The sequence below is a fragment of the Melozone crissalis genome, unplaced genomic scaffold (genome assembly GCF_028551555.1).
Source record: "Melozone crissalis strain CALT ecotype California unplaced genomic scaffold, PUWL_Pcris_2 ptg000029l_1, whole genome shotgun sequence".
Classification (NCBI taxonomy): Eukaryota; Metazoa; Chordata; class Aves; order Passeriformes; family Passerellidae; genus Melozone; species Melozone crissalis.
Window position 1 is genome coordinate 9,857,976 of NW_026535807.1, and position 15,188 is coordinate 9,873,163.

The 15,188-nt window shown below is 43.2% G+C and overlaps 2 protein-coding genes across 2 annotated transcripts; one reads left to right on the forward strand and one right to left on the reverse strand.

The window, feature by feature from the left end:
* Positions 1-3,040: 3,040 nt before the first annotated feature.
* Positions 3,041-6,593, reverse strand: LSM3 (LSM3 homolog, U6 small nuclear RNA and mRNA degradation associated). Its single transcript, XM_054281096.1, has 4 exons — positions 6,544-6,593; positions 5,029-5,139; positions 3,864-3,959; positions 3,041-3,572 (listed from the first exon to the last, which is right to left on the reverse strand). Exons 1-4 carry the CDS (start codon positions 6,562-6,564, stop codon positions 3,492-3,494), a joined length of 309 nt encoding a protein of 102 aa, XP_054137071.1. The 5' UTR covers positions 6,565-6,593; the 3' UTR covers positions 3,041-3,491.
* Positions 6,594-6,650: 57 nt separating this feature from the next.
* On the forward strand, positions 6,651-15,173 carry XPC (XPC complex subunit, DNA damage recognition and repair factor). Its single transcript, XM_054280687.1, has 16 exons — positions 6,651-6,783; positions 7,368-7,566; positions 7,759-7,892; positions 8,155-8,278; positions 8,782-8,866; positions 9,336-9,493; positions 9,693-9,813; positions 10,004-10,093; positions 10,507-11,439; positions 11,900-12,060; positions 12,307-12,388; positions 12,821-12,955; positions 13,454-13,623; positions 13,819-13,912; positions 14,126-14,215; positions 14,774-15,173. Exons 1-16 carry the CDS (start codon positions 6,681-6,683, stop codon positions 14,981-14,983), a joined length of 2,889 nt encoding a protein of 962 aa, XP_054136662.1. The 5' UTR covers positions 6,651-6,680; the 3' UTR covers positions 14,984-15,173.
* Positions 15,174-15,188: the final 15 nt, after the last annotated feature.

Below are 15,188 nucleotides of genomic sequence, written 5' to 3' on the forward strand. Positions count from 1 at the left end.
AGTCCTACACCCTCATAATGATGTATTCAGCCCATCAGTGATCTTGGCAGGAATGCCTTAAAACCTTAATAAGTCTGATGGGATTTTCTGTACATGTCATCATCATCGTCATCAGTTCAAAAAACAATGCACAGCATTTGTCATCTTGCACTGAATCTGCTCCCTTCCCAGTCCTCTGGTTCTAGTAAGGGACATCTTTTAAGAAGGCTTACTAGTTTCTTTCTCTTAAGTATTTCAGATGATAGATTTCCAATGAAATCTACAGAACAGAAACAGAAGCACCAAGAGGAGAAAGTGCTGTTGCAGAATTCCCAACCTGATCAATACTGTCCTGCTTTTCCAGCCCTGAATCCCTGCAGCAACCTGCCAATGCTCACACTGATCAGGGCTTACTGCAACAGTAATGTCCAAATCCTGGGCTTGTCCTGTGCTAGGGAATAGGAATGAAACATATAATATAATCCCTGTTCAACTTTTAAAAAAACCAAACAAAACATGTTCCCTCAAACCCTACATGGCCTAGAACATAATTATATCTTGTTCAAATACGTAGGATGGATTCAAAATCTAATTTCATGGGTCAAAAAAAAGGCAGCAGCAGTGGTGACTTGAAATAAACTGAAATATTTGTCTCTTCAGGAGGTTAATGTACAGAAACACCTAAGTGCAGGCAGTTTCCCTCTGCTGAATTTGAACAGCAGTGGAGTTCTCCAGTGAAGGCAGCAGACAGCACTTGAATCAGTGGGTGCAGCAGCAGCCACCTTGTGAACCAACACAACAAGGGCAGTTCTTCTCTTCTCTGGCTCAGCAGCACAGTGGCCAATCTCAGTTTATTCTATATGGTGCAATTCTCCAGCTAATTCTTCTCTGAGAGAAGCTGCCAGCCTAGAGCTCGTGCATCTTAACCTCTGACAAAGGCACATGCACTGCTTCACTTTAACTCTTGTGGGGACTTGCTCTGTGCCTACATAAACATCAAAACATATTTTGATTTTTACTTCTGGGTGAGCAGCAGAGTTAATTTAAAACTGTCGGCAAGTGTCATCCCAATTAAAAACAAATGACTAATTGGACAAGTACAGGGCCTGTTGACACAGGCTACAAATATCAAAGCCAACAAAGCTTGAATTTGAGGAAAAGCAGCACCATCTAGTGCCCTGCAGTAGTCAGATCCAAAAATCAATTTCACAACCCCACACAGAAATTTCAAGATAGCAAACACTCACAAAAACAGCAGGACACCAGAGGTTTAACTCTATCAGCACTTCTGATAAAAGGAATTGTGCAGTAATAGTCTTGTTAAAAGAGCTTCCAAGAGCGAGATGTTTTCAGGAAGAACAGAAATTCTTTAAAGACAAACTACAAAATTATTCTGCCATCTATAAAAAAGATGCACTCCAAAGGCTAAAACTTACCAGAAGGCTACTAGGGTCTATAAAATGCTTGAAAATAAAAAGCCAAGCTTCAAGAAGTTCAATAATATTAAAAGTTCTAGCAGACTGAAAACATAAGTCAATATGAAGATGCCTGGAAATTTGAGAAACCTTGAGAAAATTTAAGAGGAAAACTAACATAAAGTCTTCTTCAAACTCATCAGGAGTAGATATCTTGACAAATGGTCAATACAGCAAACATATGATCAAAAAGTAGGAAGAACAATATGAAAGAGACCAGACTCTTTTCAAATGCTTTTCAAATGCTTTGGATTTTTAAAATTTTATTTGGGGTGGTTTGTTTGGTTTTCTCAGGAGTTCATTTAGGGTGATGTTCTTCTGTTGTTTTCTTGTTTTGGTGGGGGTTTGTTTGTTTGGGAAGGGATGCTTATTTTTTCTTTTTTTTTTTTTTTAAATCCACGTTTATGATGGAGAGACTTAGACTGGCTCCTGCTCCAGACAGCTCATTTCAAATCAGAGGATCAAGGATGCCACTGGTCACTTCAGTAACACAAAACAATAACAGATCTTTATAATTAGGCAGTAAATACCCAAGAAATCAATTAGACAATAATTGAGCTGCCAACCACCATGATCTCTCACTTAAAAAGTAGCAAGTCACAAATGAGACAATTTTTAATGAGTTTTCCAGGGATTTATGTAGGTGAGCTGACTTTTCCACTGTGCTGATATCCTGTGATATAAAAATATTTTACATACAGATAATTGTGTTCTGCTGGCAAATATGGCTCAGGTATGTGGGACTCACATCCATCGTAATTTTCTGAGTCTACCAGTGTTAACAGATATGAATTCTAAAATTGATTAAGGTAGAAATTCCTGATTTGACAGCATTTTGAGTATCATGTCAGTCCTCCAATACAAAAATTCAAGTACAAAAAGGAATGGAGAAAAAAAATTATTGGCAGACCTTGAATTCCTCAGCACTGCCTCAAGCTACAGCCTTTTATGAAGATTTCTAACTGTAGGAGAAAGTGCCAGAGTAAGCTGCTTTTGCTAACGCTACAGAGAACCTAAATAATTAAGTTTAAATCAAAAGTCAAGCTTTGTAGGAAGTGGAGACCTACATCTCTCATATAACTCTAAAACATAATTATAGCAGAAATGTCCTTTTTTCACACAAGAAGGAAACTAAACTGCAAACAAGGTGGGCATGAGAAAGTATGCATTAAAAAAGAGCTTTGTTCAGGTTCTAGTGCACCTTCACTACAGATAATTTATGAGCATCCTCAGGCACCCAGCAGAATTTCATGTCTTCAAGAACTGAAACATGGGATAAACAGCGGGAAATGAATGCAGCAGGCAACTCAACAGCATGGGAGCAACAACCTCAGTCTCCACTTATGGCCTTGCAAACTGCAACTGTCAACAAAGCCACAATGAAAATATCTGAAAACATTGCACTGAAGCCCATCTTCTTTATCTTAGGTGGAAGATTCACATAAACACCATTTCCCTACAATGAGGATACACATCACAAATTTGAACACAGAGCCATGAATTACAGCACCATTGACTGATGTAGTGTTGTCCCCAAAAGCAGTAACCTGCAAGACTTGGGTATTAGAAAGGACAGAAGTTAAAACAACCCACTGAAGAAATTGCTTTCTTTGACTGTGAGGCTGATACTATAACCTAATAAAGCACTAGCTCTAAGGAAGAACACAGACCCCCACCAACACAAAAAACATGACAAATCAAATCTCAAAGACAAACCAAAATTTATTTAAAACAGCAAAAAAAAAAAGACAGTGCTACTGCCAAGATAGAAAAAAATTAGGGATTCTTTTACTCAATGTGACAAGGAATGCAATTTACAGCAGTTTACATTAATTCTGAGATCAGGTGGGGTTTTACAATGCTTCAATTGAAATGTACTTTCTGCAAGACAAACTGGTTCCCCTTCCCCTCCCCTTTTCAAAAGAACTGACAAAAATATCCTATAAAAAACATTTACAGAATTTTGAGACATGATTGAAACATGAACCACTGTCCAAAAGTCTGGAACTTTCCAAGAAGGTTAAGTCCTTTGTTGCTTCAACCAACCCTCAACGGAGGAGCTACAAGCACAACACCATCCCCTCTGACAAAGAGCATGGGAATATTCCTCTTGGTAGACTGTGAAGAAGGAAAGAGAAGTTTACATTTACAAAACATTCATTTCAATAATAAAAACACAACTGAAACAACTCCAACAAACACTCAATGTTCTGGCAAGCTAAAGAGATCAAAACAACTAACACCAAGTCTCTAGATGTCCTGTGTACTTTCATAAGTTTGTCCAAATCCTTTTAGAACTTGGTTCAAAACACAGCCAACAATAAACTACTTCAATAATATAACACAGTGTAGTTTTAAATAAAAAAAAAAAAACTGTGAGGATAAATTAACTCCTTTTTTAGTCCTTACTTTATAAATCTCTTCATAGGTTTCTTCATCAATTTCTATTGTAGTCACAGTTTCTTCCACATCACCCAAAATCATATTTAAGTGCTGATCATATGCCTGTAGAAATTAAGTTTAGTTTACTATGTTTTCCAAACTTCAAACATGAGTTTATTAAAATGAGAATTTTAGCAAGACTCTCAGACATAAACAGTTTAGTCTGACTTTGACCAAAACACAGCACTATCAGTTCTAGTTACAACTCAACACAAACATAAACAAATGAGAACTCTGCAGCAGGAAAAAGAATGCACGACATTTACATTTACTGAAACACCTGCAGGAAACAGCTCTGAAGCATTCTGTGAGAGCACTTACAAGACCTCAGAGACAGACAGACTTTGTTAACACTAAAGCAGCTCCACACTGCTGCCAGTCCAGCCTCCTGGAATTGATTTCCTGGGGCAACTCACAGGGTATGAAAGCTGCTTCTCATACAGTGCTACAAAACCTTGAACACACGTCCCAAAATCCTTACAAAAACACGTTGCAAACTACATGTGTCCCTCATGGATCCCTCATTATCTTTGTGTTCCCAAAGGAGCTGAGGCCCAGTTAACTCATGGGGTAATTGGTTCTCTTCCCCAGCAGAGCACAACACTCTGACTTAACAGAAAGCAAGAATCTGAGAACCCAGCTGAACACCTGTCCCATCACACCTCCCAGGGTGTGCCTTCAGGGATTCTTGTATGATAATGATGACCTCAGTCTAGAAGAGGCCTCAGGGTACATCACATGAAGAGGCCTGCAGCATTATTGCTTATTTCACAGAGAAATAGAAGCCAAAAGCAGTGAAATCAGTTGCTTGGTATCATTCAGGAGATAAGAAAAACAAAATACATCTCTTGATTTTCTAGTGAAGCAGTTAACAGCTGACAAAGTACTGAGGAAATGAGATTTTTTCACCAATCACATTACAGTAATGGCAACTACAGCAATTCTTAAGCTACTTCCTCCAACCACTTCTGCATTTTCAAGCATGAAATGCAATTACTCATGTTTAAAACTATTTTTTTCAACAACCAGTGGAATATTACAGGTAAATTTGTTTAACAGACTGTTGTACATAAAGAAAGCCTGCCCAGTGCTTAGCTGAATGAGCATGACAATGTTGTAAAGTTTTACTTACATGTAATCTGCCTCTAAGCTCTCTGTCATTCCTCATTTTGACATAGATTCGCTCATCTAGACTGAGTCTGATGAGATCAAGTGGCTCCTCTACAGTATTTGTTGTTTGTTGCTAAAAAAAAAAAAAAAGCATTATTTGTACAGAAGAAGCCAGTGAACTTTCCCATTCCTAAATTTTTGTGAGACATAGAAAACAAAGGAGTGAAAACACAGGTGCAAATACTTCAAATCATTCCATCACATCCTGGTGAACCTGAGTGCTGCTGATGTACCACTCCACTGACACTCACCAGCCCTGAGAAGTGTGAGTCAAAAGATTTCAGTTGTCTGCAGCAAATCATTCTTCACACACAGGGGGATTGAACGAGATGATCTTTAGGGTCCGTTCTAACACAATCCATTTTCTAACTCTGTGAACTCTTTTTCTTACCAGCAGCCACAGTTTACACTGCAGGAACCAGCAGCACAGCTGTGCCATGGCTCGGTGCAGCTGAATGAGCAGCACCCACACTGACAGTGGTGCCGGCACAGGGCAGTACCCGGGTGATAAAAATGGGAGCAGGCTCTCGGTACTAAAGTGATTTCAGCATTTATTATAAGAAAAAGAAAGGCCTAAAGCACGGGGGCCCGTGGGCCGAGCAGGAGCGTTCCCATCGAGGATGCTGCAGTGCTGGTGCTTCTTTTCAGCAGCGATGTCCCAGATGGAGACGCACACATTCAGCGGGTCAGAAGCCCCTTTTTATCCTGATTTTTGTCCCTTTGGGTTGATTTCTTTTTGGATTCTTCATTTGCATGAAGGTTTAAGGTGGTTGATTAGCCCATTACAGTTCTGTCCAGGCTGGCTCGTTTCACTTGGGGGGTGCTGCACTTTACTGAGGTACGTTGAGTACCCTATTTCTTATAACTACTCTTTTAACCTCTTTTACCACGACCAAACGAACAGTACGTGCTTAACGATCTATTAACTATTTTACAACAGCTTCTAAGCTATTTTTAACACGGGCACACACTCAGGGGCTCTCAGGCACCCTGCCCCGCACACTCCCCGCTGCCGAGCCCTCGCTGGGCCGCACAGCAGCCAGGCCGGGCCCCGAGGCTGCCGTGAAACCCCAACACACAGCGGCCTGAGGCCCCGTGGTGTGAGAAAGGCGCACTGCGAGGATCACAACTAAAAAAGGGTGAAGACCTTCTCCACATCTTCCGTATGTCATATATATCCCATATTTCCATTGTAGCTACCCCCGTCCTTCAGAGCCCAGCGTACTGCTCTCCGCAGCTTTCGCCCTTTCCCTCCCCCGACAGTGCCCGGGGTCAGCGGGCCCGCAGCGAGCCCTGCCCGCGCCCCGGCAGCGACACAAGCCCCGCGGCCGAGCGGGGATCTCCCCTCGCACGGGAAGCGCTCCCGGGGCCGCGCCTCACGGGGGACCCGGCCGCGCCCGGCCCGGCCCAGCCGCGCAGCCCGGAGCTGCCTCCCCTGCAGCCGCCGAAAGAGCTGAAAGAGCCGAGAGCCGCTCACCTGGTCCACCTCATCCGCCATCTTTCAAACCGCCTCCCGTGCCCGCCCGCGAGACTTTATGGCCCGGCCCCTTCCCCTTCCCTTCCCTCCCCTCCGTAGAGCGGGGCCGGGCCGGAGCTGCCCGAGCCCGCAGCGCCATGGCCAGAAAGCGCCGAGCATCGCCCCGGCCCGCGGCCGCCAAAAAGAGGCGCTCCGGGAGGCTGACAAAGGAGGAGAAGGAGGAGCAGGAGGAGGAGGAGGGTGAGTGCGGCAGGGAAGCCGTGGCGGGCCGGAGCTGCGCCACCGCCGCCGCTCGGGCCGCTCCGGCCGCGGGGTCGGGGACAGCGGTGCCAGCGCACCTCGGGAAGGACGGGCACGCCGGGCTGGAGGGCGGCTGTTATCGGCGGGGTTATCGGCTGTGTTTGTTATCGGCTGTGGGATCAGTGCCCCAGATCCTGGGCGTTAAACCCGTTTGAGGCGGGCTCTGCACGCTGCAAAGGCTGAGCAGCCCGTGCAGGGTTGTTTCATCTCGGCCGCGCTCTCCTGAGCAGCGTCCCGCCGCAGTAAGTTGTTGAGAGTGGCATGCACGATTTGGTTTTCTGCCGATTCCATCGGTAGGACTACAGGAATCTTTAAGTACTTGTGAGTTACGTAAGTATTTCCCTCCAGATAGTCTCACTGTTCACATCCTGCCTATTTGTAAACAGTGACATGCTCAGCATTATGAGTACTCGCGTTCTTCTGAAGATGCCTCTGATGAAGTCCATGGAGACGTTGTTTCAGATTGCTGTGGAGATGAAACTCCATCCTTTAACATTAATCTTCATTTCTTTTGTAACATGCAGATGATTTTGAAGAGAAAAAGCCCAGTATAAAAAAGACCTTAAAAGCTCCAGCAAGGAAAAAGGGAGATGATTGTGATACTGAAGTTTCCAATTCAGCAAAAACTTCCAAACCTTCAAAACAAGAGGCAAAATCACAAGTAAAAGAAAGTAAAAAGAATGCTAGAAATAAAGAGAATTGTATCAAAGAGGAAACATGCAGGTAAATTTATTTCTCATTCAAGTCTATAAGACCTTTTTCTTATTATTATTTCTTTCTGTGGTTTGATTGTCAAATACTCAGTCTGTCGTTACTGATGCAGAGGTCATGCTTGATTTATTTCCCTATTTTTAGTCTTTGATAAACAAGCACCTCTGTTTCCTGATGCTACCACTGTTTTGATGATTTTAACAGTGACTCACTGAAGCATCCTCAGAAGGAGATGAAATTAAAGACAGAATCTCCTGTTAAAAAAGAGACGGATGAAGAAAATACTGACAACGATGATGATGACGATGAAAGTGAAGATGAGTGGGAGGATGTGGAAGGTAACAATTGCATATTTTTTCATGTTGAGCACTTTTTAAGTGCTCGTGATTCTTCAACAGCAGGTGTCCAGCATCCCACAGTTATTTGAAATTACTTGGCACACACAGTGTTATGGAAGATCCAAGAGCTCACAGTTACTGGATGTGCTCTATTTAAACTTGTTTGAACACTTGAGAAGGAAAACATAGGTTTTATCCAATCATCAGTCTTCCCTGGTAATCTATTCCATGGTTACTTATAATTTAATATTTTATTTTACAGAACTTCAGGAACCTGCTACAGATAAGTTAGAAGAAGCTGCTGCTCTTCCATCAGTGGGGCTGCCAAGCAATCCTGTCGAGATAGAGATTGAAACCCCAGAGCAGGCGAAGAAAAGAGAGAGGAGGTAAGAACAAGGAGGTGGTGGAGGGCTGCTATAGGCTGAAGTGAAAAATACTCCAAGTCTTGACTGTCACTGACTTGCTGTGTGCAAGGTGAAAATCCTCACTTGGTGCAGACCATTGAGTTGGAATGATGGAGGGTTGTGGGAAGAAGAACAGTTTACACACTGACAGTTCTATCTAAAATCTTCAGTGGAAATTGACAGGAATGGAGGAGGCTTTTCAGCTTCCTTGAAAATCAAGGGTGTAACTTCGCTGTGTTTTACTGTCTCCATTTCTGTGAAGAGACAGCAGGAGATCTCTGCAAGGAGAGCTATGGGTGAATGACATTGTGTTACTGCAAACCCTTAACAGCCTGCTCACTTAGCCAGTCACTAAACCTTTCCTTAAGTGTGCACAGAAGATTCTCTGGGATGGATTCTCTCTGTGAGCTGACCCAGTTCAGGAATCAAGAAAGGCAGGTCCACAGAAATCCCATAACATCCCTTTCTTTTGTAATCTTCTGCAGAGAAAAAAGAAAAGCTGAGTTTGAGATGTACCTTCGGAGAATGATGAAACGTTTCAGCAAGGAGGTTCGTGAGGACACACATAAGGTATTTGTCACAGAGAACCATGGCAGGGAAGAAATTGAGCATAAAGGTGTCTGAACTGATTTGTAATCAAAAGAAACTAATTTTTATAAAATAGTTAGAATGGCTAGAAATGAAAAAATAAAAAATCTGTAGTCCTGACAAATGCTCATTAAGCTTCCTCTTAAACTATGAATTGGAAACACCAGTGCCTGTGTTAGTAAAATCCTGACTCAAAGCATATGTGAGTAGGATGTATATTTATCCATAGAGGGATATCTTCTCATTGTGTTGGGATTAAACTGCCAGATGTGTAGAGCAGGAGACACTTGCAAAGACTTCAGTGCTTTGCTGTTTTCTGAAGACAGCACTGAGAGTGCTTGGGAGGCTTCATTGTCACTTCTCTCTGTTAAAAGGAGCAGTGAAGTATTCCTTGTCCTTTTCCAATAAGGAAAATCTCTTGTGAACTCACTTTTAAACTCTTCTCTCTCAGGTTCACTTGCTGTGTTTATTGGCAAATGGTTTCTATAGGAACAGAGTCTGCAGCCAGCCAGATCTCCTCGCCATCGCTCTGTCCATCGTCCCCGCGCGCTTCACCCAGGTGCTTGCAGGCCAAGTGGGCCTTGTCTACCTTTCCAACCTGGTGAAATGGTAAAACTCCCTTCTGATGGAAAGTAGAGCACAGGTTCAGGGAGAGGGGTAACTGTAACTAGCAACTTTCTGTGGGTTTTTTAAAATTTGTGTACAAGGGTGAGCGGGGCTGTCCTTTTTAGAGAAGGAGAGGGTGAACTCAGAAGTTTAGGAGTACAGTCACAAACACTGGATAATAAGCAGATGTCTTGTATTTCAGGTTTGTTGGAACCTTCACTGTCAATGATGAGCTTTCCACTGAAAAAGGAGAGCCCCTTCAGTCAACACTGGAGAGGAGGTTTGCCATCTATGCTGCACAGGATGAGGAGGAGCTTGTTCATGTAAGAGACTGGGAAGTGCAGGGTTGGTTGGTTGGTGAGTTCGGATGCTGTGTCATACACAAAGTGGTGGGAGGAGTGGATTTGAAGAAAGCAGATTGGTGACTTAAGTGATTCTGTAGCTTTTTATTTTCTTGTATTTTTATCTCAAGACCTCCTGTGATTAAATGACTCAATTTAAATTGTTTTGCAGATATTTTTAATTATTCTGCGAGCTTTACAGCTGCTGTGTCGCCTTGTGCTGTCTTTTCAGCCTATTCCTCTCAAGGAGACAAGACCAAAGGTAGATTTGTTGTTTGTGTGGAATAAGGAATAGGTCACTGATTTAGTAGGATTAAAAAAACTTTCTGGCTATTATAGCTTGCAGTGAATCACTTACTGCATGAACCAAGGTTCTGTCTACATTGCAGAAAGTGCGCACCCTTAATTTTTAATTTTTTTCTTTAAAAAAGCCACTAATTTCTGTGTTTCAGCAAAGATTTCTTAACGTTTCATTGGGTTTACATTTCTTTAAAACTTACATGGCAACTCTTGCTGCATGAGTACACCTCTCTGCAGCCTGTTGCCTGAAGTTTTCAAATGAATTGACTGTGTCTGCCAACCTTTGATCTGCATGAACCTTGGGCTGATTTCAGTCTTTTTTTTACCATATTCTTAGCTGTGGTGATAAAAGTGACCTGGCCTGTTTCCCTGCAGGGAAAGAGCTCATCCAAGAGGCTGTCTCACAGCAGCACCTCTGAGGGACAGGAGAGTTTTGCCACAACACCCAAAGCTGTGGCAAAAGCGTGCCCCTGCAAAAAAGCCAAGCAGGACGAGAAATCCTCAGAGGGCAAAGAAAACAACAAGGAGCCAAAGAAACCTAAAACTGCCCAGACCAAAAGGACACAAAAGTCAAAGCTGACTAAAGGTAGCCAGGAACAGAAGGAATCAAACAATGAGAGCAGTCCAGCAGAAAAAGATGTGCCAGTCAGGCCCAAGAACGACCGCCGGAGACGAGTGGCCTCCAAAGTGTGTTACAAGGAAGAGAGTGGAAGTGATGAGGGCAGTGCTTCAGACTTTGAGCTTTCAGAGGAGGAGAGTGATGTCTCTGATGAGGATTTTGAAAGTGTCCCTAAGAGGCGGAGGAGCTCACAGGCATCCCAGAATTCAAAACTGACAGCTGTGAAAAGGTCAAAAACTGAGACTTCAGAAACAAGGCAATCAGAAAATTTGTGTGGAGCTGAGACGAAGTCAGCAAAAAGTACAACTCCAGCCTTGCCTCAAGCAAAGAAGAAGAGAAACAAAATCATTTCTAGTGATGAGGATGAAGGACAGCAGGAAGTGAGGAAAGCCATGGGCACAGACCAGTGGCTGGAGGTTTTCCTTGAGCCTGAGGACAAGTGGGTTTGTGTAGACTGTGTTCATGGCAATGTGGGCCAGCCCCAGCTGTGCTTTGCACATGCCACAAAGCCACTTTTCTACGTTGTGGGGTTTGACAACGATGGGAGTGTCAGGGATGTGACACAAAGATATGACCCAGTGTGGATGACCTCAACAAGGAAGAGCCGTGTGGACCCAGAGTGGTGGGAAGAGACACTGCAGCCCTATGAAAGTCCCCATGTGGAGAGAGACAAGAAGGAAGAAAATGAGGTAAATCACAGTAGGTTGTTCAGGACATGTAGTGCCAGGAGTCCAGTCCCTGGATCCTCATTCTGGCAAAAAGCATTAGAAGTCTCTTTCCATGAGGAAGGAGGTTTGTATTTGAACTTGAAATGTTGAGATTGAATAAAAGGGAATATGCAGTGGTAAATTGAAATAATATGAAATGATGGGGGTTGTTCAGACAAGTTTGCATAGCAGAAGAACTGCACAGCTTGTGCTGGAAACTTAGTAGTGAGGTTTGTGTAGTGTTTAGCATTACTCTTCTCAGAGATAGTTTTTGAAGTACATAGGTCAGGGTACACATCTAAGTACTTATTTGCAAGAGTGTTTTGGTCTGTTGGCTCCTCTGCTAAGTTTCTGGTGGTTTTTTCCTTTGATTCATTCTTATTTTCTTGCAGAGGGTGGTGAAAAAGTTGTGAAATCACTCTTTTCTGTATAATTCTTGCAGTTTCAAGTGAAGCTTCAAGATCAGCCTCTACCAACAGCAATTGGAGAGTACAAAAACCACCCTCTCTATGCACTGAAGAGGCACCTCTTGAAATTCCAGGCCATCTATCCTGAGACAGCTGCTATCTTGGGGTACTGCAGGGGAGAGGCTGTCTACTCCAGGTGAGTTGTGCATCTAAATATCACCTGCATGTGTGATCTTTGTAACAAACTGGAGAGCTAATTTGCATGATGGTATCAGCAGTAGTCTCAGGCCTCATGCATAAACAGGTGAGGCACTTAGCTGCTCTGACAGCATTTGTGTATCACTAAGATACAGCTTTTTTATTATTCCTAATATAAGTTTATTGTGGATCTGTTATGAATGACTTGGAAACTCTTGCATTTGCTTCTTTCTGGCCTTTTCAGAGACTGCATACACACGCTGCATTCCAGGGACACTTGGCTGAAGCAAGCTCGAGTGGTGAGGATTGGAGAAGTGCCTTACAAGGTAAGAGGCTTTGACTTCCTCCTGTGCAATCCATCTGCCCTCTAAAGCTCAAGCCCAGTTCTGTTTTGGTTTCTGTCTTCTGCTGGTTTCACACGTGCTTGCATGGTTTGTGGTAGCTGTGCTGTCTGCCTGTTGTGCCTATAGTTCCTACATCCTGCCCAAAGCCCAGCTTTGTTTTTTTCCCCACCCCAAGGGTATCTGGCAGAACTGTTCCCTTTTCACCTTCTCCAGAGGCATCCCAGTGTTTTATGTGCACTGCTGGATCTCTGCCTGTGGCTTACAGGTGCCAAGAGTTGTCATTTATAGGCAATGGATATTGAAGCTAGGAAATAGCATTTCTGCTCTCCCAGAACTTTCTCCTTTGGTGTCCTAGGAAAACCTGAAAACTGTCAGCTTCTTGTGATGTTCCAGGCCTGGCTGTTGTATTTGCAGATGGTGAAAGGATTTTCCAGCCGGGCGAGGAAGGCGCGCCTGGCAGAGCCGGCCAACCGGGACCGGGAGGACCTGGCGCTGTTCGGCCGCTGGCAGACTGAGGAGTATCAGCCTCCCATAGCAGTGGATGGAAAGGTAGCTGGGAAAGCAGAGGGCTGCTGCTAAAGGAAGGGGTTTGTGTGGAGCTCTGAGCTTTGTTTATCCAGAAGTTGTACGTTTCAGACGTGAATATCTGTAATATCTGGATTCAGGATTAACAGTTCATAGGTAAATGTTCACAGGAGGAAATAGTCAAAGCTTTACTGAGGCCTTTCTCTCACAAGTACTCACTTGAAAGGTAGTGATTGCAGACTGCTAAAGTCAACATTTTGTTGATCTGATCTTCCTAGCCTTGTTTTGCCTTGCTAATTCTCTGCATTACAGCCTGAGTAGCAAAGCTTGGGCAGAGGACATAGCTAGGAGATAACCATGCAGCCAAAATCTAGGCTTGTACCTTGTCATGTGAATATTAATTGAATACTGGAGTGGAATATAGCAGGCCAGGAGGGGAGAGTCCCTAGGTTGCATCAGGTATTTTCACCTCTCTCCAGAAAGCAGGATTATCACCATCTCTCTTTAATCTTGCCATAACAGGTTCCTCGGAATGAATATGGAAATGTGTATCTCTTCTTGCCATCCATGTTACCTGTGGGCTGTGTGCAGCTGAAACTGCCAAACCTCAACAGAGTGGCACGGAAGTTGAACATTGACTGTGCTCAAGCCATCACTGGATTTGATTTTCATGGAGGCTACTCACACCCAGTGTATGTAAAAGCTGCTTGGTTGCACCTGTCAGGTGTTGATTTCCTGCAGAATTTGTGTATCTAGTGTTAAAGGGAACACCTGAGCTGTTGTAGGTACTTTGAGACAGACAGTAGCTTTTGGGCTGGGTCAGCAGACATTTGCTGCCTTGCTTTTGCCTTCTTACAGCTGACTGAGGATTGTGTTCTCCTTCCTAGTACTGATGGCTATGTGGTGTGTGAGGAGTATAAAGAGGTCCTTGTTGCTGCCTGGGAGAATGAACAAGCAGAAATAGAAAAGAAGGAGAAGGAGGTGAGAATTATTTTTGCAGCTTCCTTATTGTTATATTTACAAAGTAAATTTCATTGAAACTGGGCAGTCAAACAGAGTGGGCTGTGTAAGCAACAAGCACGAGGCTTTTTTGATGACAGTTTAAAAATCTTAAAGCTTTCCTATTCTGTGTGCATAGATACATTGAAACTCACAGTAGTAAATTTTTCCCTTTCCCATAACAATCTCCCACAGAAACGTGAGAAAAGAGCTCTGGGGAATTGGAAGCTGCTGACAAAAGGACTTCTCATCAGAGAGAGACTGAAGCAACGCTACTCCATCAAGGTATCTTGCATTTCTATTAGTCATTTCTTTTTCTAGAGGTTATTTTAACTGTAGAATAAAATTTCCAGACTGTAGTTGCTCAAAAATCTTCAGCTAGTCACAAAAGCTAGGCCAGAAGTTCAGTGTGGTCATGTTCATCAAAGATTTGTTACTGTTTAAAAAGGAATGAATGCTTTTAATTTTATTACTATTTTCTGTTTTGTCATTCCCCTTCCTAGATTCATTCCTTTAAGCCAAGCATGTAGCTAACAGATGGAGAGTAGGGCACTTTTTCTTTTAGTTAGATGTTTTAGTTCTTAAATTTTTTTGCAAGAAGATGAAAAGCCTGATCTTTTTAAAACAGGTTGATTTTATGCTTCTGTTGTCAAAAATGCTTGTGTTGCAAGCATGTTTGGTGTTGAGAAATATAAGCACTTTGGGTGGGAAGCTCAAACCAGCGCAAGCAACTTCTGTAAGGTCACTCAGTGTCACTGTGACCAAAGACAAGCCCTTTTAGAAAGGGGCAGTTACAAGTGATTCTTAGAGTGACTTTCTGATTTTCACACCTGTTTTTTCCAGACTGAGCCATCAGCACCTGAGACAGAGAAAGGAGGGGGATTCTCCTCTGATGAAGAAGGAGCTCCGAGCTCAGAGAGCACAGTGGGGAACACAGCCATGTATTGGCCCCAGAACCGCCAGCTGGAGAAACAAGAAGAGATAAAAACCAAAAAGAGCAAGCGAGAGAAGAGAGGAGAAGCAGCTCAGTTGTTCCCTTTTGAGAAATTGTGATCACAAGCTTTCCTTTGGTGTTCTCAGGTGCAGGAAATATAGTCATTATAAAAGTATCCTTCACCAGTTAGGGCCTTGGGCTCTTCCTCTGCACTTGTATTTCTGAGCAGGCAGGGACCAACCTAATTCAGTGTCCAGTTTCCTTTGAGATCACAGGTATCACTTGGGTATCAGATTCTTCCTTTTGTCCTTAGACTTGGGAGAA

Coding starts and splice junctions, on each gene's coding strand:
- XPC (XM_054280687.1), top strand. CDS start 6,681: ATGGCCAGAAAGCGCCGAGCATCGCCCCGGCCCGCGGCCGCCAAAAAG. Junction 7,893..8,154: donor TGAGTGGGAGGATGTGGAAG/GTAACAATTGCA, acceptor TTTATTTTACAG/AACTTCAGGAACCTGCTACA. Junction 11,440..11,899: donor ACAAGAAGGAAGAAAATGAG/GTAAATCACAGT, acceptor TAATTCTTGCAG/TTTCAAGTGAAGCTTCAAGA.
- LSM3 (XM_054281096.1), bottom strand. CDS start 6,564: ATGGCGGATGAGGTGGACCAG. Junction 5,140..6,543: donor TGGCGGATGAGGTGGACCAG/GTGAGCGGCTCT, acceptor TTTTTTTTTTAG/CAACAAACAACAAATACTGT. Junction 3,960..5,028: donor AGCTTAGAGGCAGATTACAT/GTAAGTAAAACT, acceptor TAATTTCTACAG/GCATATGATCAGCACTTAAA.